The sequence below is a fragment of the Lepidochelys kempii genome, chromosome 2 (genome assembly GCF_965140265.1).
Source record: "Lepidochelys kempii isolate rLepKem1 chromosome 2, rLepKem1.hap2, whole genome shotgun sequence".
In the NCBI taxonomy this organism is placed as follows: Eukaryota; Metazoa; Chordata; order Testudines; family Cheloniidae; genus Lepidochelys; species Lepidochelys kempii.
The window spans coordinates 144799244-144824292 of NC_133257.1; the positions used below are offsets into that span (position 1 = coordinate 144799244).

General features: G+C 41.7%; 1 protein-coding gene across 5 annotated transcripts in view; it reads right to left on the reverse strand.

The window, feature by feature from the left end:
* The window catches only part of ADCY2 (adenylate cyclase 2), a 434372-nt gene extending 409925 nt beyond the window's left edge, over positions 1 to 24447 (reverse strand). For 2 of the 5 annotated variants that reach the window (XM_073332377.1, XM_073332374.1), the window contains exons 1-2: positions 23448 to 24443; positions 11367 to 11564 (exon numbers count right to left, since the gene is read on the reverse strand). In XM_073332377.1, coding sequence (XP_073188478.1) covers positions 11367 to 11564; positions 23448 to 23672 — 423 coding nt within the window. In that variant the 5' untranslated portion in view covers positions 23673 to 24443. Of the gene's footprint in view, positions 1 to 11366; positions 11565 to 23447 lie in introns of all 5 variants that reach the window. The other 3 variants (XR_012157385.1, XM_073332375.1, XM_073332378.1) reach the window with 3 other exon arrangements.
* Positions 24448 to 25049: the final 602 nt, after the last annotated feature.

A 25049-nucleotide genomic window follows, 5' to 3' on the forward strand; every position in this document is an offset into this window, starting at 1 on the left:
TATTATCTAGACCATCCCTGACAGGTGTTTGTCTAACCTGCTCTTAAAAATCTCCAATGATGGAGATTCCACAACCTTCCTAGGCAATTTATTCCAGTGCTTAACCACCCTGACAGTTAGGAATTTTTTCCTGATGCCCAAACTAAACCTTCCTTGCTGTAATTTAAGCCCATTGCTTCTTGTTCTATTCTCAGTGGTTAAGAACAATTTTTCTCCCTCCCCCTTGTAACAACCTTTTATGTATTTGAAAACTGTTATGCCCCACCTCAGTCTTCTCTTTTCCAGACTAAACAAACCCAATTTTTTCAATCTTCCCTCATAGGTCATGTGTGTTCTAGACCTCTAATCATTTTTGTTGCTCTTTTCTGGACTTTCTCCAATTTGTCCACATTTCCTGAAATGTGGCGCCCAGAACTGGACACAATACTCCAGTTGAGGCCTAATCAGTGCAAGTAGAGCGGAAGAATTACTTGTCATGTCTTGCTTACAATACGCCTGCTAATACATCCCAGAATGATGTTCACTTTTTTTGCAACACTGTTACACTGTTGACTCATATTTAGCTTGTGATCCACTATGACCCCCAGATCCCTTTCCACAGTCCTCCTTCCTAGGCAATCATTTCCCATTTTGTATGTGTGGAACCGACTGTTCCTTCCTAAGTGGAATACTTTGCATTTGTCCTTATTGAATTTCATCCTATTTACTTCAGACCATGTCCCCAGTTTGTCCATATCATTTTGAATTATAATCCTATCCTCCAAAGCACCTGCAACCCCTCCCAGCTTGGTGTCATCCGCAAACTTTATAAGTGTACTCTCTATGCCATTATCTTAATCACTGGTGAGAAGAAATTTATTCATAACCAAGTCCTTCATCCCGCGGCTACATGTATATCAACACACCATCTCAAAGTGGCACTATGAAGAATGAGGACCCATGCCAGTGTTCTTCTAAAGATTCCAGCCCTCTCCGCAATGAGCCCCACAATGGATTTTTGGTAAAATCCTGGTCAATGGAGAGCCCTATCAGCAGGTGCATGCTCTTTCCACGTCTCTTTCTACATAGGGAAATGACTGATCCTTCCAGTTTGTTTCTCACCTCCTGAGCATACCTTGCTAACTACCCTACAGTTCCCATCTGAGCCTCCAAGAACTACAACCACCAGAATGCCTACGTCCTGTGACCAGTCCTCATAGGACCAGTACTCTTTTACTCTGCCCTTAGAATCATAGAATCATAGAATATCAGGGTTGGAAGGGACCCCAAAAGGTCATCTAGTCCAACCCCCTGCTCAAAGCAGGACCAATTCCCAGTTAAATCATCCCAGCCAGGGCTTTGTCAAGCCTGACCTTAAAAACCTCTAAGGAAGGAGATTCTACCACCTCCCTAGGTAATGCATTCCAGTGTTTCACCACCCTCTTAGTGAAAAAGTTTTTCCTAATATCCAATCTAAACCTTCCCCACTGCAACTTGAGACCATTACTCCTCGTTCTGTCATCTGCTATCATTGAGAACAGTCTAGAGCCATCCTCTTTGGAACCCCCTTTCAGGTAGTTGAAAGCAGCTATCAAATCCCCCCTCATTCTTCTCTTCTGCAGGCTAAACAATCCCAGCTCCCTCAGCCTCTCCTCATAACTCATGTGTTCCAGTCCCCTAATCATTTTTGTTGCCCTTCGCTGGACTCTCTCCAATTTATCCACATCCTTCTTGAAGTGTGGGGCCCAAAACTGGACACAGTACTCCAGATGAGGCCTCACCAATGTCGAATAGAGGGGAACGATCACGTCCCTCGATCTGCTCGCTATGCCCCTACTTATACATCCCAAAATGCCATTGGCCTTCTTGGCAACAAGGGCACACTGCTGACTCATATCCAGCTTCTCGTCCACTGTCACCCCTAGGTCCTTTTCCGCAGAACTGCTGCCTAGCCATTCGGTCCCTAGTCTGTAGCTGTGCATTGGGATCTTCCGTCCTAAGTGCAGGACCCTGCACTTATCCTTATTGAACCTCATCAGATTTCTTTTGGCCCAATCCTCCAATTTGTCTAGGTCTTTCTGTATCCTATCCCTCCCCTCCAGCGTATCTACCACTCCTCCCAGTTTAGTATCATCCGCAAATTTGCTGAGAGTGCAATCCACACCATCCTCCAGATCATTTATGAAGATATTGAACAAAACCGGCCCCAGGACCGACCCTTGGGGTACTCCACTTGATACCGGCTGCCAACTAGATATGGAGCCATTGATCACTACCCATTGAGCCCGACAATCTAGCCAGCTTTCTACCCACCTTGTAGTGCATTCATCCAGCCCATACTTCCTTAACTTGCTGACAAGAATACTGTGGGAGACCGTGTCAAAAGCTTTGCTAAAGTCAAGAAACAATACATCCACTGCTTTCCCTTCATCCACAGAACCAGTAATCTCATCATAAAAGGCAATTAGATTAGTCAGGCATGACCTTCCCTTGGTGAATCCATGCTGGCTGTTCCTGATCACTTTCCCCTCATGCAAGTGCTTCAGGATTGATTCTTTGAGGACCTGCTCCATCTATCCAGATGTGATGATATACAACATGCCAGCCACAATGATTCTCTTTTCCTATGCAATATAGCTCATCGGTCATATTTAGCAAGACATGTTGCTACCATGTGGACACCAACCCCAGGCTTCTCCTACAGAGACAGCCTGTAATTATGCCTTCCTCACCCCACTTCAAGTTATGGCAGTTGGAGGCTAGAGGCTGGTAACAAGGTGTTGACATAAATGCAGGTCCACAGCTGAAGGACTTAAGAATGTAACAACATAAGAACTGCCATACTGGGTCAGACCAATAGTCCATCCATTCTGACAGTGGGCAGTGCCAGATGCTTCAGAGGGAATGAGTAGAACAGGGCAATTTATCGAGTGATTCATCCCGTCATCCAGTCCAGCTTCTAGAAGTCAGAGGTTTAGGGAGACCCAGAGCATGGGGCTGCGTCCCTGATCATCTTGGCTAATAGCCATTGATGGACCTATCCTCCATGAACGTATCTAATTCTTTTTTGAACCTGGTTATACTTTTGGCCTTCACAATATCCCCTGGCAACAAGTTCCACAGGTTGACTGTCCATTGTGTGAAGAAGTACTTGCTTATGTTTATTTTAAACCTGCTGCCTATTAATTTAATTGGGTGACCACTGTTTTTTGTGTTCTGTGAGAGGGTAAATAACACTTCCTTATTCACTTTCTCCACAACGTTCATGATTTTGTACACGACTACCATATCCCTCTTCAGTCATCTCTTTTCTAAGACTACCAGTCCCAGTCTTTTTAATCTCTCCTCATATGGAAGCTAATCCAAACCCTTAATCATTTTTGTTGCTCTTCTCTGTACCTTTTCCAATTCTAATATATATTTTTTGAGATGGGGTGACCAGAACTGCATGCACTATTTAATATGTAGGTATACTATACATTTGTATCGCGACATTATGATATTTTCTGTCTTATTATCTATCCCTTTCTTAATGGTTCCTACATTGCTAGCTTTTTTGACTGCTGCTACATACTGAGATGTTTTCAGAGAACTATTCAAGATTACTTTAAGATCTTTTTCTTGAGTGGTAACAGCTAATTTAGATGCCATCATATTGTATGTATAGCTGAGATTATGTTTTCCAATGTGCATTACTTTGCATTTATCAACACTGAATTCCATCTGCCATTTTGTTGCCCAATCACCCCATTTTGTAAGGATCCCTTTGTAACTCCACACAGTCAACTTTGGACTTACCTTGAATAACTGTGTATCATCTGCACACTTTGCCAACTCAATATTTATCCCTTTTTCCAGATCATTTATGAATATGTTGAGTAGTACTGGTCCCAGTATAGATCCTTGGGAGACCTTGCTATTTAACTCTCTCCACTGTGAAAACTGGCCATTTATTCCCTACCTTTTGTCTCCTATCTTTTAACTAGCTACTGATCCATGAGAGGACCTTCTCTGTTATCCCATGACTGCCTATTTTGCTTAAGAGACTTGGTGAGGGACCTTGTCAAAGGCTTTCTGTAAGGTCATGTACACTACATCCACTGGATCACCCTTGTCCACATGTTTGTTAACCTCTTCACAGAATTCTAATAGATTAGAGACATGATTTCCCTCTACGAAAGCCCCAACATATCATGTTCATCTATGTGTCTCATAATTCTGTTCCCTACTATAGTTTCAACCAATTTGCTTGGTGCTGAAGTTAGGTTTACCAGCCAGTAATTGAAATGATAGCCTCTGGAGCCCTTTTTAAAAATAGGCATTACATTACCTAGAAGATAATAAGGTGATAAGTAGCAGTCATCATGGATTTGTCAAGAAAAAATTGTGTCAAACCAACCTAACAGCTTTCTTTGACAGGGTAACAAGCTTGTGGATGGGGGGAAGCAGTAGATGTGGTATATCCTGACTTTAATAAGGCTTTTGACACTGTCTCACATGACCATCTAATAAACAAACTACGGAAATACAACCTAGATGGAGATACTATAAGGTGAGTGCATAACTATTCGGAAAACATTTCCCAGAGAGTAGTTATCAGTAGGGCCCTACCAAATTCACGGCCATGAAAAACATGTCACGGACCATGAAATCTGGTCTCCCCACTGTGAAATCTGGTCTTTTGTGTACTTTTACCCTATACTATCCAGATTTTACAGGAGAGACCAGCATTTCTCAAATTGGGGGTCCTGGCCCAAAAGAGAGGTGCAAGGGGGTTGCGAGTTATTTTAGGGAGGTCAGAGTATTGCCACCCTTATTTCTGCACTGCCTTCAGAGCTGGGCATCTGGAAAATGGTGGCTGTTGGCCAGGCACCCAGATTTGAAGGTAGTGCCCCACCAGCAGCAGTGCAGAAGTAAGGGTGGCAATACCATACCATGTATCAGAGTGGTAGCCGTGTTACTCTGGATCTGTAGAAGTGGCAAAGAGTCTTGTGGCACCTTACAGACTAACAGACGTATTGGAGTATAAGCTTCCGTTGGTGAATACCCACTTTGTTGGATGCATGTTCCATACCATGCCATCCTTACTTCTGCGCTGCTGCTGGTGGCGGCTCTGCCTTCAGAACTGGGCTCCTGACCAGCAGCTGCTGCTTTCCGGCTGCCCAGCTCTGAAGACAGCGCCTCTGCCAGCAGCAGTGCAGAAGTAAGGGTAGCAGTACTGCAAACCACCCCTCAATAACCTTGCAAACCCTGCCACCCCTTCCCACACACACACAACTCCTTTTTGGGTCAGGACCCCTACAATTGTGACACTGTGAAATTTCATATTTAAATAAATGAAATCATGAAATTTACAATTTTTAAAATCCTATTACTGTGAAATTGACCAAAATGGACTGTGAATTTGATAGGACCCTAGCTATCAGTGATTCACAGTCAAGCTGCAGGTCATATGGATCCTGCAAGGATCAGTCGTGGGTCCATTTCCATTCAATATCTTCATAAATGATTTAGATAATGGCATAGAGAGTACACTTATAAAGTTTGTGGATGATACCAAACTGGGAGGGGCTGAAAATGCTTTGGAGGATCAGATTAAAATTCAAAATGATCTGGACAAACTGGAGAAATGGTCTGAAGTAAACAGGATAAAATTCAATAAGGACAAATGCGAAGTACTCCGACTAGGAAGGAATAATCAATTGTACACATACATAATGGGAAATCACTGCCTAGGAAAGAGTACTGCAGAGAGGGATCTGGGGGTCATAGTGGATCACAAGCTAAATATGAGTCAACATTGTAACGCTGTTGTAAAAAAACTAAACATCGTTCTGGGATGTATTAGCAGAAGTGCCGTAAGCAAGATATGAAAAGTAATTCTTCCACTCTACTCCGTACTGATAAGGCCTCAACTGTAGAAATGTGTCCAGGTCTGGGTGCCAAATTGGAGAAAGTCCAGAGAAGAGCAACAAAAATGATTAAAGATCTAGAAAACATTACCTATGAGGAAAGACTGAAAAAATGGGGTTTGTTTAGTTTAGAGAAGAGAAGACTGAGGGGGAACATGATAACAGTTTTCAAGTACATAAGAGGTTGTTACAAGGAGAAGGGCAAAAATTGTTCTCATTAGCTTCTGAGAATATGACAAGAAATTGCAGAAGGGAGGTTTAGGTTGGACATTAGGAAAAACTTCTTAATTGTCAGGGTATTTAAGCACTGGAACCAACTGCTTAGGGAGACTGTAGAATCTCCGTCACTGGAGGTTTTTTAAGAACAGGTTAGACAAACACCTGTCAGTAAAGGTCTAGTTATTACACAGTCCTGCCTTGAATGCAGGGGACAGGACACGATGACCTCTCAATATCCCTCCCAGTCCTACACTTCTATGATTCTATGATTAGCTATCCCAGAATCATCTGGTACATAGGCTGATTTAGGTGATAGGTTACATACCACAGTTAGCAATTCTGAAATTTTATATTTGAGTTCCTTTAGAACTCTTGGATGAAAGCCATCTGGTCCTGGTGATTTATTACTGTATAATGTATCCATTTGTTTCAAAACCTCCTCTACTGACACCTCAAGCTGGGACAGTTTCTCAGGTGTGGGAATCTCCCTCAGATACTCTGCTGTGAAGATCAATGCAAAGAATTCATTTAGCTTCTCCTCAATGGCCTTGTCTTCCTTGAGTGCTCCTTTATTGCCTCAATAGTCCAGTAGTCCCACTGATCATTTGGCAGACTTCCCACTTCTGATGTACTTAAAAATATCTGACAGGTTTCAGAGTAGCAGCCATGTTAGTCTGTATCCGCAAAAAGAAAAGGAGTACTTGTGGCACCTTAGAGACTAACAAATTTATCTGAGCATAAGCTTTCGTGAGCTACAGCTCACTTCATCGGATGCATTCAGTGGAAAATACATTGGGGAGATTTATATAGAGAACATGAAACAATGGGTGTTACTATACACACTGTAATGAGAGTGATCAGGTAAGGCGAGCTATTACCAGCAGGAGAGCGGGGCGGGGGGGGACCTTTTGTAGTGATAATCAAGGTGGGCCATTTCCAGCAGTTGACAAGAACATCTGAGGAACGGGGGGGGGGGGGAAGGGGGAGGAGAGGGGAGGGAAGGGAAGGGAATAATCATAGGAAAATAGGATAGGCAAAGGCAGCATGTCCTAACCTCCTTGCCAGTGATGAGTGGCCATTACAGACTGCAGTCTGCCCCAGGGAAAGGGGGCTAGATGATGACTGGAAGTAGCCACTGAGGCAAGGGCACCGGGGTCTGGGAGGGACTTGGGGCCAGCGGCAGGTAAGATATCGGCCTGCAGAGGGTGCTCCGTAAACTGCAAAAAGAGCTAATTCCAAGATGACCAGCAGGAGGTGCTGAACCGGTGAATCTTTGCCTCACTACAGGAAGTTAAAATGACTGCTGCAGATATTAAGGTGACCTTACCCACTCAAATGAAAAACTGCAATTTTTTAAGGGTGGCCCCTGTATTCTTATTCCTATCTTCTGCAATAACTGCAATGTGTGAGTTGTTTAGAGGAACAGTATGAAATAATGAATGTTTGAGTAATCCAGCCTAGAGATCACAAAGGTATGGACTCTCCGTTATCTAGAAGAGACTTCTTCTCACTCCAACCAATTCATACCTTCCTTTTTATAACAGAACGCTTTTGCCTGGGCCTACAGTGCCAATCAGTTAATAACACAGTGAACAGTAAATTTATTTGTTCTACTACAGGTCCTTTGACAGCGAATCCCTGAATCCTAATTCTCACTTACAGAGAGGAAGGCCGCAGACCTAAAATTAATTACATAAATGCTCAATTTTAAGCCTAAGTCAACAGTTTCAAAGGGACTGCTCATGTGTTTAAAGTTTAGCATGTGCCTAAGTGTTTGCAGGATCAGGGCCTAAGTAATAAGGCAGAGTGCTTTTTGAAGTTACTGTTTATCTTAAAGGATTAGAAGCCACCATATATATCACTAAAATGTTAAAGATTCTACCAAACTTTCAGTCTACAAAAATTTGCAAAAGGAAAACTTAATATACATGATAAAATCCCTGTTACAATTCAATGGGGGAGCCAGAGGTTGGTCCTGGCAGAAGTCACCAGAGTCGGAGACCTCCTGGACTACGACCAGGGAGACCGGCTGGATCCCCTGACACTCACTCAGCGCATGAGGCTCTCCAGACCTCATACTCCCCGGTGGCTACTTCAGGAGCTGAGGGCCACCTTGCTGCCCACTGCTTGGGTTTACCTGGACTGGGTCCTGAGAGAGGGCACGTCCCGCCCACCCTCCATCCCAGGCAGTCCGGATCTTTTCATCGGGCCCCTGCCCCGTGGACCCAACCGACACCCGGCCCCCCCCCCCCCCCGCCTCTTCACCGTGAGCTGGATACATGAGCTGCACCCGGTCCGTTTCCAGACCGCGCCAAGGAAACATCTATACACGCTCGTGCTCCACACCCTTCACATCCTTACCCTCACGCCCCGCCCTGACACGAAGTGGCAGGACCTCCTGCCACCTTTAGAGGGTGAGAGGCCCCAGTGGGCTGGCCTATATTCCACCCTGGTCCCGAGGGCCACCAGGGATATTATTTGGCGGCTCCTTCACGGGGCCATGAGCACGGGCGTGTACTTGGCGCGGTTTACTCTACTCCCAGACACCTGCCCCTTTTGCGGTGTGAGGGTAACCCTGGCGCACATATACCTGGAGTACGCCAGGCTGCAGCCCCTATTCCGGCTCCTCACAAATATTTTGTTAAGATTTTGGTTGCACTTTTCCCCTCACCTCCTTATCTATGTACTCCCTGTCCTTGGCCCCGCTAAGTCACGGGACCTCCTGGTCAACCTCCTCCTGGCCCTGGCTAAAGTGGCCATCTATAAAACCAGGGTGAGGAGGTTGGCTGATGGAGTCTCCTGTGACTGTGGGGCCCAATTCCGATCCTCTGTCCATTCACGCCTCCGGGCAGAGTTCCTCTGGGCAGCGACCACTGACTCCTTGATGCCTTCGAGGAGCAGTGGGGGCTGTCTGGGGTTCTCTGCTTGGTGTCTCCGTCTGGTTTCCTTCATTTGACCCTTTGACCGCACTCCTGTCCCTGTTGTTTATTAGTTGTCCCCCATAATTATTTGGTTTTCCAGGTCCTGTGGACCCCTCTCTTAGGCTGGGGGGAGATCCTTTAGCAGTGGGCGGATGGCACTTCCTGGATCCCAATAAGACAATTCAATGGGGGGGAAAGCAAGAAAATAAAAGTTGTGAACTATAACTCTATAATACAGTGGATTATTAATAAGTATCAGAAATATAACAAATAAATCACAGTAGATTTACCAATTTAGGTATCAGTTCTGTGCCAACTGAATTTAATGGGCATTTTGACAGGGGTAGGTCATGCAATCCTGCAGTGATATTCATGGGAATGACACTGGCATGGGACAAGGCAGAAGACTCCATAAGATTTACTTTATGTTGCTCAAATCCTCCCCTCTGTGAGGAAGTACTGGGGTGCTGCAAAGAAAACAGGAGGTGCAGCCTCCCAACCCCATAGTTTTCTTCTAATCAGATACTAGGGTCCCACTTCCATGGAGGGGCTGCCTCTATGCATTGCTGCTGCTGCACCATGGCATAGTACTTCTGAGGCTGTGCTATAGCTGCCATTAAGGGGGTTCCTAGCAAGGCTTAATGCTCTTGAAACAGCATTAATTCACAATCAGATTTCTGCATGGAAGTCCAGAGACTTGGCAGCGGCTGATGTCATGGAGCTTAACTGAACCTAAAGAGCTTCAGTGAGGCGCATCAGTAAGATCCCACAGAGGCAGAAATAATGTTCCCCACCTTCATACCTCCCAGGAGAGATTTTTCTGGCCATTAGCTTCTCCAATCACAGAAGTCTAGGGGTGATATGGACGTTAGTTTTCAATCATTTATATATCACAGTTGTTTTTGTTCTCCTAGATACATTTTTATCTATCTAATTTATAAAGCAACATGCTGAGTCTATTATCTTCTGATTCACCTTGTTCAGTTCTTACATTAATTGAGAGACTTAATACTGCGCTCCTTAGCAAGTACCAATAGCAGAGCATGTTGGGGGGTGTGTGTTTTTTTAGTTTGTAATATTAGATTTAATAATTATATTGGTCACGCTTTGCTCATTTTCCAAGCCTATACTGAAAGCAGAAGAGAATTAGTTCTCTGGAATAAGTTACTTAAGAGGAATTCTAATACTCATTTACTTGCTTTTTCAAATAACTTAATCTGTCAGTTAAAGGATACAAGGACATTATTCAATACAACCAGATTCTTTTTTCCTCTTATTTGTTCCGTGCTACAGAATTTCATGTGTTGCTTAATCGTTATTGATATGAATAAACTAATTATAGATTAGGGTTCACATTCAATGACCTTCCAAAAACACCTTCACTAATCAGAAGAAGCACCTCTTTTTTTATATATGATAAATAAACTTATGATGTTAGAGGTGGTGGCATGTAAAGATGATCTGCTAAGTGGGCTTGAGGTTTTTGTTTTGGGTTTTTGGGTTTTTAATTGGGCTTGTGCCCTATCTTGCTTCTTTAAGACCTATAGAGAAGGCCTAGAAGGTTGTGGAGCAAAGTATTTTTTCCCTCCCTACTTTATTATCTTAGAAATATTGGGGGTATCCAGAAAGTTTGGGTTTTGTGGATGATCTTTTGGAGCACTCAGAACATTTGTACTGCAAGCTCTTCAATCTTAATTTACGTATTGGAGCATGAGCTTTCGTGGCTCATGCTCCAAGACGTCTGTTAGTCTATAAGGTGCCACAGGACTCTTTGCCGCTTTTACAGATCCAGACTAACACAGCTACCCCTCTGAAGCTTAATCTTAACTGAAGGGATGGGAATGTTGAATCTTTAACAAATACATCTTTTCTTCAATGGGTTGGAGTTGTAATTTATTGGAATTGAACACGTGTTAACAAAAACCAAAGTTTTGAACAGTCTGACTAAAACTCCCTTTCCCTCTCCATAACTCTGCTTTTGGTCACTTTACTCTTCTGATACCACAATTGCACTAGTTTTCCAGTCACCACAGAATATTTCATGATAGCAAAAACAGAATGTTCAATATCTAAACAAGCAGGCAAAAAGAAAAGAAATATTTCAGACCTTCTTTCTACAGTATTAAGAGCAAAAAGAGGGCACAAGCTAATTTTTTTCATGTTGCAGATAGAAATACATTTATGTAGAGTCTGAGCCTGCAAACCCTTACTTATGCAAGTATTTCACATGAGCTATCCCACTGACAGGAATGAGAATACTTGTATATGAAAGGATTCTCAGGATCTGACTCAAATATCATAAAGAAAAACAAATTAAAAAAAAAAAAAACCTTACCTGGTCCCAGGGACACATGATACCTCCAAAACACATGAAGAGATATCCCATGGCAACAAGACACACCCACACCACCAAAGAGAAAATACGGAGCAGCTTCTTAAACACAGATTCTATGCAGACAAGGATAAATATGGCAAAGAAGATTGCTAGGGCTGTTGGAACGGTTACTAAAAATGCCACATGATCATCAATTTCCTGGAAAGAGAGAGAAGTGAAAAGGAAGTTAAAATTTAAAGAACTTGGGCTCACAACTAAAACATGTCTTTCTCACAAATATTTGATTAAACAATCAATTGTTCTAAATTGGTAGCCCATTGAGTTTGAATCTTACAAAGGCACGATGAATATACAGAACTATTTTTTTCACTTTTAATATCACATTTGGGACTATTTACATAATACAAAAACTATTAACTATACTATTGCAATGTGCACCCTATGATAAATGGAGGAAATGATTATTACAAAGTAGAATCAGGAAAATCATTGTACACACTGAAGTGGGACTTAGCCATCTAAACCATTTAGGCTTGCAGTGCTGAGCGGAGCAATGCTTAAACATCTTTTTAAATTTTGGGCTTAACTCCTTATTACCTAGTCCAGAATAGCAGCAAAGAATGTGTGAGTAAAACAGGAATGTATTATTCACACTTCTCTGGAGGTTTTGTTGTATTGAAAGCTATATCAATTACTTAACTAAATGTTTCATATGCATAGACTGAGCTTAGTTTCTTAAGCCATATCACTGGAAATTTAGTAGTTAATGGAATCCCAGAGCTTGGCAAAATCAGTTACATGTGGATCAGGTTTCAATCATATCCAATCTACAATGAAATTTATTTAAACTAAGCAATACTTAAAATTATTTGCAGAACCAAAAATAAGTAATCAATTGTTACTACATGACTTTATAACTTTCAAGACAAATCACTTTAACATTATACTAAAATAAAATTAATTGTTTTATACCATTGTATTAGCTCCACAGTACTTATGGTTAGAGGCACTAGCACTGTAAAGACCTGATCCTGCAATCCTTAAACACACAGTTACTCACTTATACAAGCAGTCCAGACTGTAATGGGATCAGTAGCGTGAGCAAGAGCTGTGGAGTCAGGCCCCAAGAGCTTATTTTTCAAATGCTTAAACCTTCCAGAAAATTACCCTTTAGGCTGAAATTTTTCATATTTGTTTCTCATCCCAAAGATGAATTCTTCTGGATAACATGAAAAATTCCATTTGGCCGATTTTGAGATGTGTAAGTATGATTGTTGTTGTTGAATTTTGTTGATTTTTTTTTCTGCTCTGATAACTTAAAACTGGCTTTGTTTTTAAACTTTAGAACTTGGCATGTCATATAATAGCTCTCAATGGGATGTGCACATTTTCTTTTGTTTGATCAAAAATTGTCTGACTAACAATGAAGTTAGATAAGATTGAAAATATATTCTGCAGGTGCAGTACATCCTCCTTCCCTTCCTTCCCCTTAATAATTCAGCAAAACACTGAATATCTGCAGAGATCCTTAGCATCTTCACAAAGTCTCTGGCAAGTCCTTCCCTTCCCCCTCTACCCAAAATCACCTTTTTTGTTTGTAGTATGTGATCATCATTGCATATATCATTCACATTTCTAACACTCAGATGCTTTGCAACTCTTAGTGTACAGTACCCTGGAAACCATCAGGGTAGCGAAGAAAGAGGACCCCACACCTTCTGGAGCCCAACATATTCCTTTTTAAAACACTGGGATGGTTTATGACACTTATCTTACCCACCTTTAAAGTTAGCATGTTCAAAATATACACTTATTTGACTGTGACTACAGACATGTAATTGTAGCAACAGCTTTTTGTTTCTACTTTTCCTTTCTGCTTTTTGAAATGACCCATGCTCCTGTGCCCATTAAAGTCAAGAGAAGCTGGATATGAGTCAGCAGTGTGCCCTTGTTGCCAAGAAGGCCAATGGTATTTTGGGATGTATAAGTAGGGGCACAGCGAGCAGATCGAGGGACGTGATCGTCCCCCTCTATTCGACATTGGTGAGGCCTCATCTGGAGTACTGTGTCCAGTTTTGGGCCCCACACTACAAGAAGGATGTGGATAAATTGGAGAGAGTCCAGCGAAGGGCAACAAAAATGATTAGGGGTCTGGAACACATGAGTTATGAGGAGAGGCTGAGGGAACTGGGATTGTTTAGTCTGCAGAAGAGAAGAATGAGGGGGGATTTGATAGCTGCTTTCAACTACCTGAGAGGTGGTTCCAGAGAGGATGGTTCTAAACTATTCTCAGTGGTAGAAGAGGACAGGACAAGGAGTAATGGTCTCAAGTTGCAGTGGGGGAGGTTTAGGTTGGATATTAGGAAAAACTTTTTCACTAAGAGGGTGGTGAAACACTGGAATGCGTTACCTAGGGAGGTGGTAGAATCTCCTTCCTTAGAAGTTTTTAAGGTCAGGCTTGACAAAGCCCTGGCTGGGATGATTTAATTGGGGATTGGTCCTGCTCTGAGCAGGGGGTTGGACTAGATGACCTCCTGAGGTCCCTTCCAACCCTGATATTCTATGATTCTATGAATAGCAAAACTCTGACTTCAGTGGGATGAGAAGTGGGACTGTAATGTGCAGAAGCTAACTTTTCTCCTGTTTTTATTTTTACCTTTTAATTTAAAAAGGTATCTCAAAAATAGTGAATTCAACATTAACAATTAGAACTTAAACAGAACTAATATCAGTAAATTTCAAGTTATGGTTCTTATATCCCACCATGAAACCTTGGCACATTGCACATACACTTTTATGCATATGTTTACCTTTAAGTACCTGAGTAGTGTTTTGGAAGACAGAGAAGACTGCTGCTTAAAGTTAAGCATGTGTATACATGTTTGCAGCAGTAGGGTCAAATATAAACACAAATGTAATCACACATGCTGTAATCACAATGACGAAATATTACATACAGGTAATGTAGCAGAGTTACAATTGCTGAACTCTATCTTTGAATCTCCTGAGTTTTGTGCATCTGCATTCCTGATCTTAATGATGTATTGTGACAGGGTCAGGCCAGATGGCTACAGGAGAGTGACAGAAGGCAGATATATTAGCCCCAGGTTAAGTAGGTCCCCTTTCCCTGGGCAAGATAACAGGGAAGGTTCCAGAACAATCAGGAACCTTCTGGAGACAATTAAGACAGACAGGCTGATTAGAACACTTGCAGCCAATCAAGAAGCTGCTAGAATCAATTAAGGGCACCTGGGTTTAAAAAGGAGCTCACTTCAGTTTGTGGTGTGTGTGTGTGAGGAGCTGGGAGCAAGAGGCGTTAGGAGCTGAGACTGAGAATGCCTACTGTTGGCGGACTGAGGAGTACAAGCATTATCAGGAGGAGGAAGGTCCTATGGTGAGGATAAAGAAGGTGTTGGGAGGAGGCCATGGGGAAGTAGCCCAGGGAGTTGTAGCTGTCGCACAGCTGTTCCAGGAGGCACTCTAGACAGCTGCATTCCACAGGGCCCTGGGCTGGAACCCGGAGTAGAGGGCGGGCGCAGATTCCCCCCAAACCCCCAACTCCTGGTCAGACACAGGAGAAGTTGACCTGGACTGTGGGTTCACGAAAACGGCCAAACTAAGGGCTGCCGTGAATCTCCGAGGCGAGCAAATCTGCCACTAAGCGCAAGACCCATCAAGGTAGAGGAGGAACTTTGTCACTGCATTAAAGTCAATAGCAAATTGGAGTCAACTTTGTCACTTTGTTACCTCACTGCATTTATTTTTTACTGTCTTAACCAAAGGAAGGTTAGACAAAGCCATACAAAAAGGAATTTCAGCTGAGTTTTTTCACTTCTGCATTTCTACTCTGGGATTGCACGGATCTGAGCCCAGAACACTATTATATTCTAAAGGGTCTAGTTTCCCTAGATTACTACATGTTAACATTAAGTTGCATGTTTTGTGTCTCATAGAAAGTGATGTTGCTAACCTTAAAGATGAACAGACTGCTATTGAATTAAACTAACAATGAAGAGAAACAGTGACTTAAAAGATTGAGGCTACAGTTCAATGATAAGAACAATACTGAAAATACCTGTTTTCATTATTTCAGTATATTCAATCATTTGTTTATAGATTATTGGCAAACCAGGCATCCTTAGCAATTCAAAATTCCACCCATTTCCCTCTTTTCAACAGCCAATGAAAATTGATTCAATACATTAACTATGCTCCTAGACAGACTGTGTCCAAATAGGGAGAACAAGAAGCCTTAGAACATAATGGGACAGATCCTCAGTTTGTGTAAATGAAAACATAATTGATTCAAAGAAGTTACACCAATTTATACCACCTTAGGATATGGCTCCTGTTTTTAATATCCAAAACCTTTCAAATATGCTTGTGTAAGTATATGTCAGAGTCAAAGAAGCTCAAAAGAATGAAACAGCATAGAAAACACACACAAACACACACACACACACAAATCACTAGGTTGGGATTTTTTTCTAAAGAAACCCCTTTTAACCATAACATTTTCTTATCGCTTCACTGGAATTACGGATGATCAGTGACATAAATTCAAAGGCTGAACATTTAAAACTGGCACAACACTGATTACAAAGTTACAAACATTAACATGATCAGTAAGCTGAAATCAGCAGACAAGTGCAAAGAGATGAAATCTTGAAAACCTGAACATCACATTTCTTTAGAAAAGGGCAAAGGAACATATTTTTGCCTTTTCTATCATTGGTCTCAGATTAAAGTACACTGAAGGTAATGGAATTAAACTGACAGCATGGTGCCTTCCAACATAATGGCTTAGCCTACAGTATATGGTTCTTCTTTGATCAGCTCTTTATCTTTCTAAACGTTTTCTCCCTTGCTGTCTTTTAATTACTGAACAAATTAAATGTCTACCACTTTCTGGACAGAATTCTGAGCTTTTATGCAATATGCCTGTTATCTCAGGTGGAAACTGAAGAATCACTCTCTGGGGTCTTTTCAAGAAGCTACAGCTTTTGTCATCCTTTACACAATTATTTCTTTGTCTAATAAATGGCATGACCTCAGGTTACATTTTAAACAACAGAACTACTGTACAACATTGAACTCTCTTATGATGAATCATACATTTTAATGAAGTGTCTCCATAAAATAATGGAAGCTTAATATTTTCAATTTTAGCAAATGTTTCCATGGGCTACTTTAATCCTTTGGCACTTTATGGTTTATTCTGTACTGCTAATGTAATTTGCCTCCAGTCTATGTGTAGCAGACTACTGCTGGGGTCTGAATCGTTTTATCAATCTTGTGCACACTCAAGCTGAACTAACTTGAATAGCTTACTATGTCCGTAGCTGAATATTATGAAAAGTTTTCTAACTTTAAATGTAAAAGCAAAAGGAGAATTTTGAAATGCTTCTTCAAACAAAATAGCAAAGTACATTAGTCTTCACATACATATTGTTAAAGTGTGGCTCTATTCAGAAAAGCAACTGTAACAAAAATAGGTTTCAGAGTAGCAGCCATGTTAGTTTGTATTCGCAAAAAGAAAAGGAGTACTTGTGGCACCTTAGAGACTAACCAATTTATTTGAGCATAAGCTTTCATGAGCTACAGCTCACTTCATCGGAAAATTTTCCATGGAATGCATCCGATGAAGTGAGCTGTAGCTCATGAAAGCTTATGATCAAATAAATTTGTTAGTCTCTAAGGTGCCACAAGTACTCCTTTTCTTCTTGTAACAAAAATAGTACTTTAGGGCTCAAGGATTATCATCCCTCAATGATTCAATTATTCTTGTATCAAATGTGACCATTTAAAAAACTTTTTTCTAACTTCCAGCCAAGCAAGTTTAGCTTGGAATCTGGAAGCCAAACTGGGTTATTATTTCCCACCACGTATCATCATCATTACAGTAATAAAGGGGTCTTCAGCACAAATTAGTCCCTCAGTGAGACTTTTGCCACCCATGGAATGGCAAAGGTGTAAATTATTTGGAATCCAGTAAACAACTACATTCATGATGCACAAACTGGAACAGAACACTAAGCTCACTGAATCTTAGCACTCTTGGCTCTGCAGAGTTGAGAGTAGTAAAAAGCAGAAAAATATATTTTTGTCACTAAAGTGAGCTGATATAACTCTGGATACTCAGAGAAAACAGATCTACTGAATAAGATGCCCTTTCCCATATTCACTTTTCAGCATGTGATAAATTATTATTTAATATTGGATAAATTCCAAAGATAGAAGGTTTTCCAGAAAATACATGACTGCATTAAAATACCCCTATTTTTAAAATTACATAATCATTTTATAGCATTTTGTTTTCCATCTAAAGAATAGGTCAAATTCAGCTCCAGTGCAACTCTTTTGGATTCAACAGAGACAATAGTTTTGATGCTGGAGGAATGTGGTTTGACCCTATGTTATACAAGACTCAGGGTGATTTTTGTAAACTGTTTTTATGCCTGACTCTATCACACATATACCACTATAAAGCAGAAGTAACCCCCTGGGAGTCAATGTCATTACACCACCATTAAAATGGTGTAAGAGATCTGAATCACACCCTATGTGCTGGTGTAAGTGATCCTTGCTTAATGACGGCTTTGGCAATCCCCAGACACCCAGTCTGAGCTGTTCTGACTCCAGTTATAAATCCATTCTTCCTGCTTTTTCCTTTTTCATTCTATAAATGTCACGTTTTTGGCAGCTTGCAGTATCTGGAATTCTTCTTTGATTTGCATCACTTGACTTTGTTAATGGTATATGAAAAATAAAATCTGTCAGCGCATATTAATTCACCTTTTTTGTTCCAACGGACTGGATGGGGTTTGGGGGATTGGAAATTGAATGCAAAGTCTTTCGCTTATATGGCACCATTTGAAATCCAGCCCAGCAGGGCAGTAATCAACAGTAGTAGCTCCCATCTGAGAATGTTTAATTGCCTATGGGAAATGAGTTAGTGGTCTCAGTCCAACTCCTAGTAGACTGGCGTCCACATCAGAAAAGCTAACTTTACAATTGCTGCTGGGTGGCACTCACAGAAGAGAAGCCAGGGACTATATGGGCAGAAACAATTAACTATATTTTCACCCCGTGAAGTATTTCCTCTAAAAAAGAGGTTAAGGCACATTAGCAGAGAAGTGCATGAAAGCAAGTACTGTACCTATCCTTTGGTTAAATAAGATCTGCAAATAAGTTCATCTGATGTTTAATATATTTGAAATACAAATATTCAGGTACATGTAAATACATTTTTGAAGTATACTTACTGAAGCATATTGTTTCCATTTTAAGTGTTATTATACAATAACAAATTTAGTGCAAAAAAAGCTACATTAATGCAACATTCTTATGCAGTTAAAATATCAATGATAGTCACAAGAGTTAAAGTTATGGTTTTCAGAGCAACAGCACTGGGTATACACATCAAAGGTCAAATATGTGCTTTTTTATATCCATGCAGCCCAACTGAAGTCAGGACCACTGAAGTGATGAATATCCAAGTCTTGAACCATTAAATAATGTAATGATAACTCTGCACTTTGACTCCCACTTTCAAATCAGCTACTAAAAGGTAGTTTTCTCCTATAATTTTGTTCCTGATATAGAACCAAATGCAGTTCCTGATCAAGCAAAGGTCTTGCTGACTTCAGGAACTGTTTGACTTGTTAAGGATCACAAAATTTGAGACAGAGTACATAACAAATTTAATATGAGGGAGAGGAAAATGGTGCTTATTTTTTTAATTATTTTTAATGAGAAGGGTAATAGACCCATACTATTGCTGGATAATTATTTTAAAACTTTATATTTTTCAAGAATTGGTCCAGAAACTTGAAGTCAGTATAACTAAATAACATTCAAATTATTTAACAGAGAACAGTGATTACTGAATAGTGTTTCAAATGTGTCATGAGAAACTACAAATTGGAATGAAAAGTTATAGAATACAGTTATTCTTATCACAGAAAAGATTCTTAAAGACACATTCTGCCCTCTTTTGTGCCTGTGAATCAAACTGATTTCAAATCAAAGGGATTTTTACTTCATTAAGGACTCTAGGATCAGACCCAGATTCTGCCTCTATAATAATGAAGCACCAGCATATGATTTTTTTCCCTTATTTAAAGAAAAACTAAGCCGAATGCTGGTAGCTGGAATATGAGCAAACTTCAGCCACACAGCTATACACAGTGCACATGATACTCTACTGTTTAAAATAGATGTCACCAATCTAACAGGTCAGTGGATTTCACTGTTACTTCACATGGTTACTTCTACCATGTCACATGTTACTTGTACCATATTGTGGTTAATAAAGCAGCTATCCAAATATATATGCTCTTTAAATAGTAACTTTAAGGTTAAACATTTATATATATATGGAACATCTCACTTCCAAAAGTGACCCCCACAAAATCTTCATTTAGTTATATAAGGAACAGAATGTCACAACTGTAGATATTTCAGAAACACTCCTTCACAATTTTACATTTCAATGGCCTTCAGACCCAAAATTAACCAATTCTTTTTTATTCCTACAAATTGGGATTATAACATACATATGGACAGAATTATTCAGTGTATTGCTGGCAATAGAAAGTCGTTTTTTTATACTAAAAAGGAGGGGGGGAAATGGGTTCCTCCTGCTCCATATATATGGAACATGGAAGCAACAAGAAAGTAAGTAGCTACTGAAAATAACACTGACATCTGGCACTGCTTTCTTAGTACTGGAAGGCTCTTAGGGATCTGGGAATAAGGAATTTGCTCTCCAACTTTTCAAGCAGCTGCCAAAGATGGAAGCCTGACCTGTTTCCCCAGTGTTTGATTTATTATATATTTTATGTCAAGTGCAGAGAAGCAAAAGGAGCTATGTGATAGAAGGACATTTAAAAGGCTGACACAGAGCAGGAAAAAAAATGTACAGTATCATTTAGAGTTTCTAGCTTTGACTGTTCATCCACCACTATCCCAGGAATTGTATATTTAATATGTAAGAGGTTCTAAACTTTAGTTTCAAAGGTTAAAAATACAGTATTCTTATGATATAGAACACAATCTCCAAAGAAACCATTAAACTAAAAATCTGTGTACTGCACAGTTAACAGAATTAGATTTCAAATGGCAATTTGAAATTCAAACCAGCTTCTTTAATATAATTCTGGTAAAGCTTCTATGAATTTTTCATCTTATAACTGGTATTGTGACAAAATAAATGACTAAGTGCAACATTTCCCTGTAAGGCTAGCCATATTTTGGAAATAGTTGAGAACGTATTATCAAAAAAGAATGATGAAGTCTGAGACATACATGAAATATATCAGCAATCAAGTAGGCATGGCAATCTATTTTAACAAAACAAATACAAATACTAAATAAAAGCAAAAAAAGTAGTCATCTTATGACTGTCAGCCTGAAATTTTCTTAGGGAAAGCCTGAAATATAAAAATACTTAATAATTTGTGTTATTCCCTTTACCTAACAGATGACTGATTCTAGAGTTCACTTCTCAAATTGGAAGTAAAAATAAGAAAATGAATCAAATATGTTGTGAAATGTCAAACTGGAATTTGTTTTCACAATGCATTTAAGATTATTCTGAAAGAATTTTAACTGCATAATAAGAAACCCAAAGGTGTGACTGTTAAAGATTTTCCTTAATTTCAAAATATGGTACATAACTGTTTAGAAATAGTATTGCCTTGGACTGAAAGATGACTTCATTTCTACTCTTTTACTGTCTGACCTAATTAAATATTGTACACAAAACCACCACATACTCTATGTGCAAAATAAAGTCACAGCTGGTAGTATTCCAGAATGGCTTTTCCAGATCAGATATGAATAACTTTATATATAATTGCCCAGACCCTTCATCTTGCTATCTGCAAAAAATGATTATGGTCCTAAAGCTAGGGAAGGAAGATGTAAATTCTAAATCAGATATAAGAGAAACAGATTTAAACCTTCAAAAATTCCTTGGCTGTGAATAATTCAAGGCAAGATTATTCTAAGAAGACATTTTTAGGTGGAAATCTAGGCAATGATCCAAAGAATTTTGTCCAATATCCAGTGGCTGCAGTCTCCAATGGCAAACTTTCACTCCGTCTTGAAAATGAAATCACTTTCATCTCACAACTGAAAACTTCAAAAAAGAATCCTTTTTCTATCCTCACTCACTCTTCATTGTCAACCACCAGAAAATGAAACATTAGAAAAAAATTCTAAAAGCAGGGGTTTTTTTTCTCTGTGGTATGTCTGGAATTCCAACGACAGACTGTACTATAAAATTCAGAGTGTTTCTGAGGTTGTAACTCGTGGCAAGACTTTGCCAACTTATACAGCTCTGTTTCCATAACTCTCAATAGTCTTTCAGTTTAGACCTGCTCTTACACCACTATTGTAAAGATTTACTTCAGAAATTGAGTTATGAAACAGAGCATGTACAGCCTGTTATAACAAGTTGTGAATTACACAGTGAATCAGAGAAATGAATGCTGGTTTTTATTTAAATTTTTTTTTGTAGTGATAATGACTGTGAGGTCCTGGTGGTACTGTCTTAACCCAAGCAACCACCAGGCAGGTACTCTGCACTCTTAGCTATGCAAGCACATCTTAATGTTGGCATCCAACACAGACACCTGCTTCTCCAGTCCTGGGTCTCTGGAGCACTGATTGTTAAGCACATTTAACCATGCAAAAATGTCTTTAACAAACTCGAATGAGATCATCAATTTAATCTGTGGTTTGAACACAGGGTTCCTGAAGTGAAACACTAGTGCACTAGCCTGCTGGACCACTAGCCACTTCTGCTGCTACTAGTTTTATGTTCCTATTGTTTTGTATCTATCCTCCATTTGACAGCTTGGGATCCTGACCTTAAAACAAACAACACCAGACTGCATTGTGCTTCTTTACCAAGTCTGAGCCCACCAAAAACACTTTGCACCAGTTGTCAAGAGAGAAGTCTTCAGATGCCATGAATGCGGGTGTTTGCACCTGGTAGGTAAGGAAAGAAGTGCCTACAGGGCTCACCTATTGTTTAAATATGCAATATCCTTCTTGAGCTTCTAATAGAGGAGATACAAATATGTTCAACTTCATTCTCTCTTGGAGGCTAACTACAGCCAATACATTTCAATAGACCATTCAGATAAAACATTCAAACTGAAAACCAGAAATTCCCATTCTTTTATTTAAAATCTGAAAGCACTGTTGCTTCGTATACATTGTGACAACCTGAACATGAAATGTGGAAAGACGCCATAAGGATTAGGAATTTTACTGCCCTCTGCAGCTTTTCCTTTCTCTTCAATTCAAGGGCACAGATCCCCCGATTTCTGAGTGAAACCATCAACTGGTAAGATTGAGATCTGCTGTTGTGACATTTTATTTCTCAGCTCCTGGAAGCTCTGCAGTTAGCATGCAGGAAGGGTAGCTAGCACAAGAAACTTTCATTCTCCTAAAAATTAAAGGCTTCACTCTGCAGCAGAACCTCTGTCTAGAAACTGGGTCAGTCTCTGAAAACGTTGTGACTACAAAGAAGAGGGGAAAGCTCCACTGCCTTTCTTCAATGCCATAAAATGGGTTGTTTTAAAATGCTGCTGGGGACTAAAGGTTTTTGCAGATTTAAACCCTGCCACTAAATGAAGATCAGTATGGCTAATCTGCCAGCGGGAAGAAAGCAGAGCCAATGAATTAAGCGAATTAAACTCGGTGCTTTGTCGAAGCAGCTTTAGATCCATTAAATACGAGCCCAGACTTCTGACTGCCGCTGCTCGAACTCGTTTTAAGACCACAACAAGAAGCAGCGAAGTTTGCGGCGGGGGAAGGGCTGTGGGGAGCCAAACGAGCCCCGGACCCCTGCCCACCGAGCTGCTGGACCGCGACACCCCTGGTCAACGCAACTTTCTTTAGCACCGCATCTGCCGCCTTCGCTGCCTGCTCTGCAGAGCGGAACGCGGCCACCAAGTTAGATAACAAGGACCCGCAGGCAGGCAGGGCAGTGGGAGGGGAGGGGGCCTGCCGGGCAGCCGTGGGAAAGGGGAAGGGGAAAGGCAGGAGCGGGAGCAGGTCGCTTACCAGCCCCGAAGCGAAGAAGACGGCGAGCAGCGCCAGGCAGGCGCCCATCACGATGAGCAGCAGGAAGACGAGGAGCGGGTGCTGCTGGCTCATGCAGTAGTAGGACTCGTAGAGCCAGTCCCGGGAGCGGGGCTGCTCGCCGCTCACCCCGCAGCCCCCGTCGGCCGCCTGCTCTGCTCGCTCCAGCACATAGCGGCGGCGCCTCATCATCGCTTCTTGCCACATCCGAGCGGCCCAGTGCCCCGCGCTGGTGGCCGGCGCGGCCGCTCAGCCCGGCCGAAGCAGGTTCCCCTCAGCGCCGCGGCGGCGGGCGGGCGGGCTCGGGAGCGGGGCGCAGCCCTGCGCTGGCCACCGAGAGGAGCAGCATGGTGCGCCGGCCGCCGCTTGGCTCGCAGCTCGGTGTGGCTCAGCAGCAGCAGGCACCACCCCCGCTGCACATGCCCTGCCCGGCTCCGCCTGAGCAGGGGTGGCGGAGCAGCTCCTCCTCGCGGAGGGGCGGTGCCCGCAGCAAGCGTCGCGGGGGGCCCCGAGGCTGGCCGTGCGCTCCCGCCCCGCTCCCACCAGCCCCGGCACAGCCAGGGGCTGCTCCTCTCCCGCCGCCCCAGCTCCAGCTTCGGGCGGCGGGCTCCCCAAAGGACTAGCGCATCTGCTCTCCCGCAGCGGCTTCGCCTCCCTCCCAGTACGCTCGCCCGTCGCGGTCTGTCTGGGGGCAGCGGCTGCCCTCCCCGCCCCTCTCTGCAAAGATTGCTAGCCCGCAGTGCAAGGGGCAAAGGGGAGAGAGGAGGCTGGGGACAGTTAAAACGTCGGCTCAGGCCAGGGTTCTGTGTAGAGAGAGTTGGCGAATGTGTGAATGAGTTCAGGCTCCCACCCAGTCCTCGCCCTCAGCAGTGGAGATTGAGCGTCCCCGACGGTACCTAATTAGCATCCTTGGGAGAGAAGGCGGAACAGATTCACTTCAGTCAGCGTCGTGTTTGAATTTGTCCTTCCCGTAAAATATAACTGAGAAAGGCGGAAGAGAGCTGCGGGGAAGAGGAGATGCTGAAGGCAAAAGAGACAACGCAAGACACAGAGCCGAGTCACAGTGTTGGGCAAAGTGCAGCGTTGATCAGAAAAATCTCCCTGCCCCCCCTGTGTCTCCACTCCTGCAAGAAGGGAAGGAGAGTTATATCTTTTGGACTCTTCACGTTGTGACACTTGTCACAAGAATATTTTAAATTGACTAACTGCTGCACGCGCTGCAAAACCTCTCAGGCTCGCTCAGCACAAGAGGGAGATACTTTAAAAATTGCCTTAAAATGATTCCTAAATAGGGGGAGGGCAGATTTGTTTCACTGAGTTGCTTTTCTGAAGATTGACTCGTCTCTTTTAAATCATGTCTTCATTTTTATCACAATAAGAATTTAATTAGGGCAATGAAGTCACTGACATTTCATCTTTGTAATTTAACCGTCTTTCTTTTGTTGGAAGTCTTGGCTAATCCTAACAAAATAGGAAATTGAATCACAATTTTAGTTGTGCATCTCAATTAATGCTTCTATCATACACATGCTCTCCGGGAAACAGATCGCATGACTTTTAAGTCAGTTTTAAAATAGATTAAAA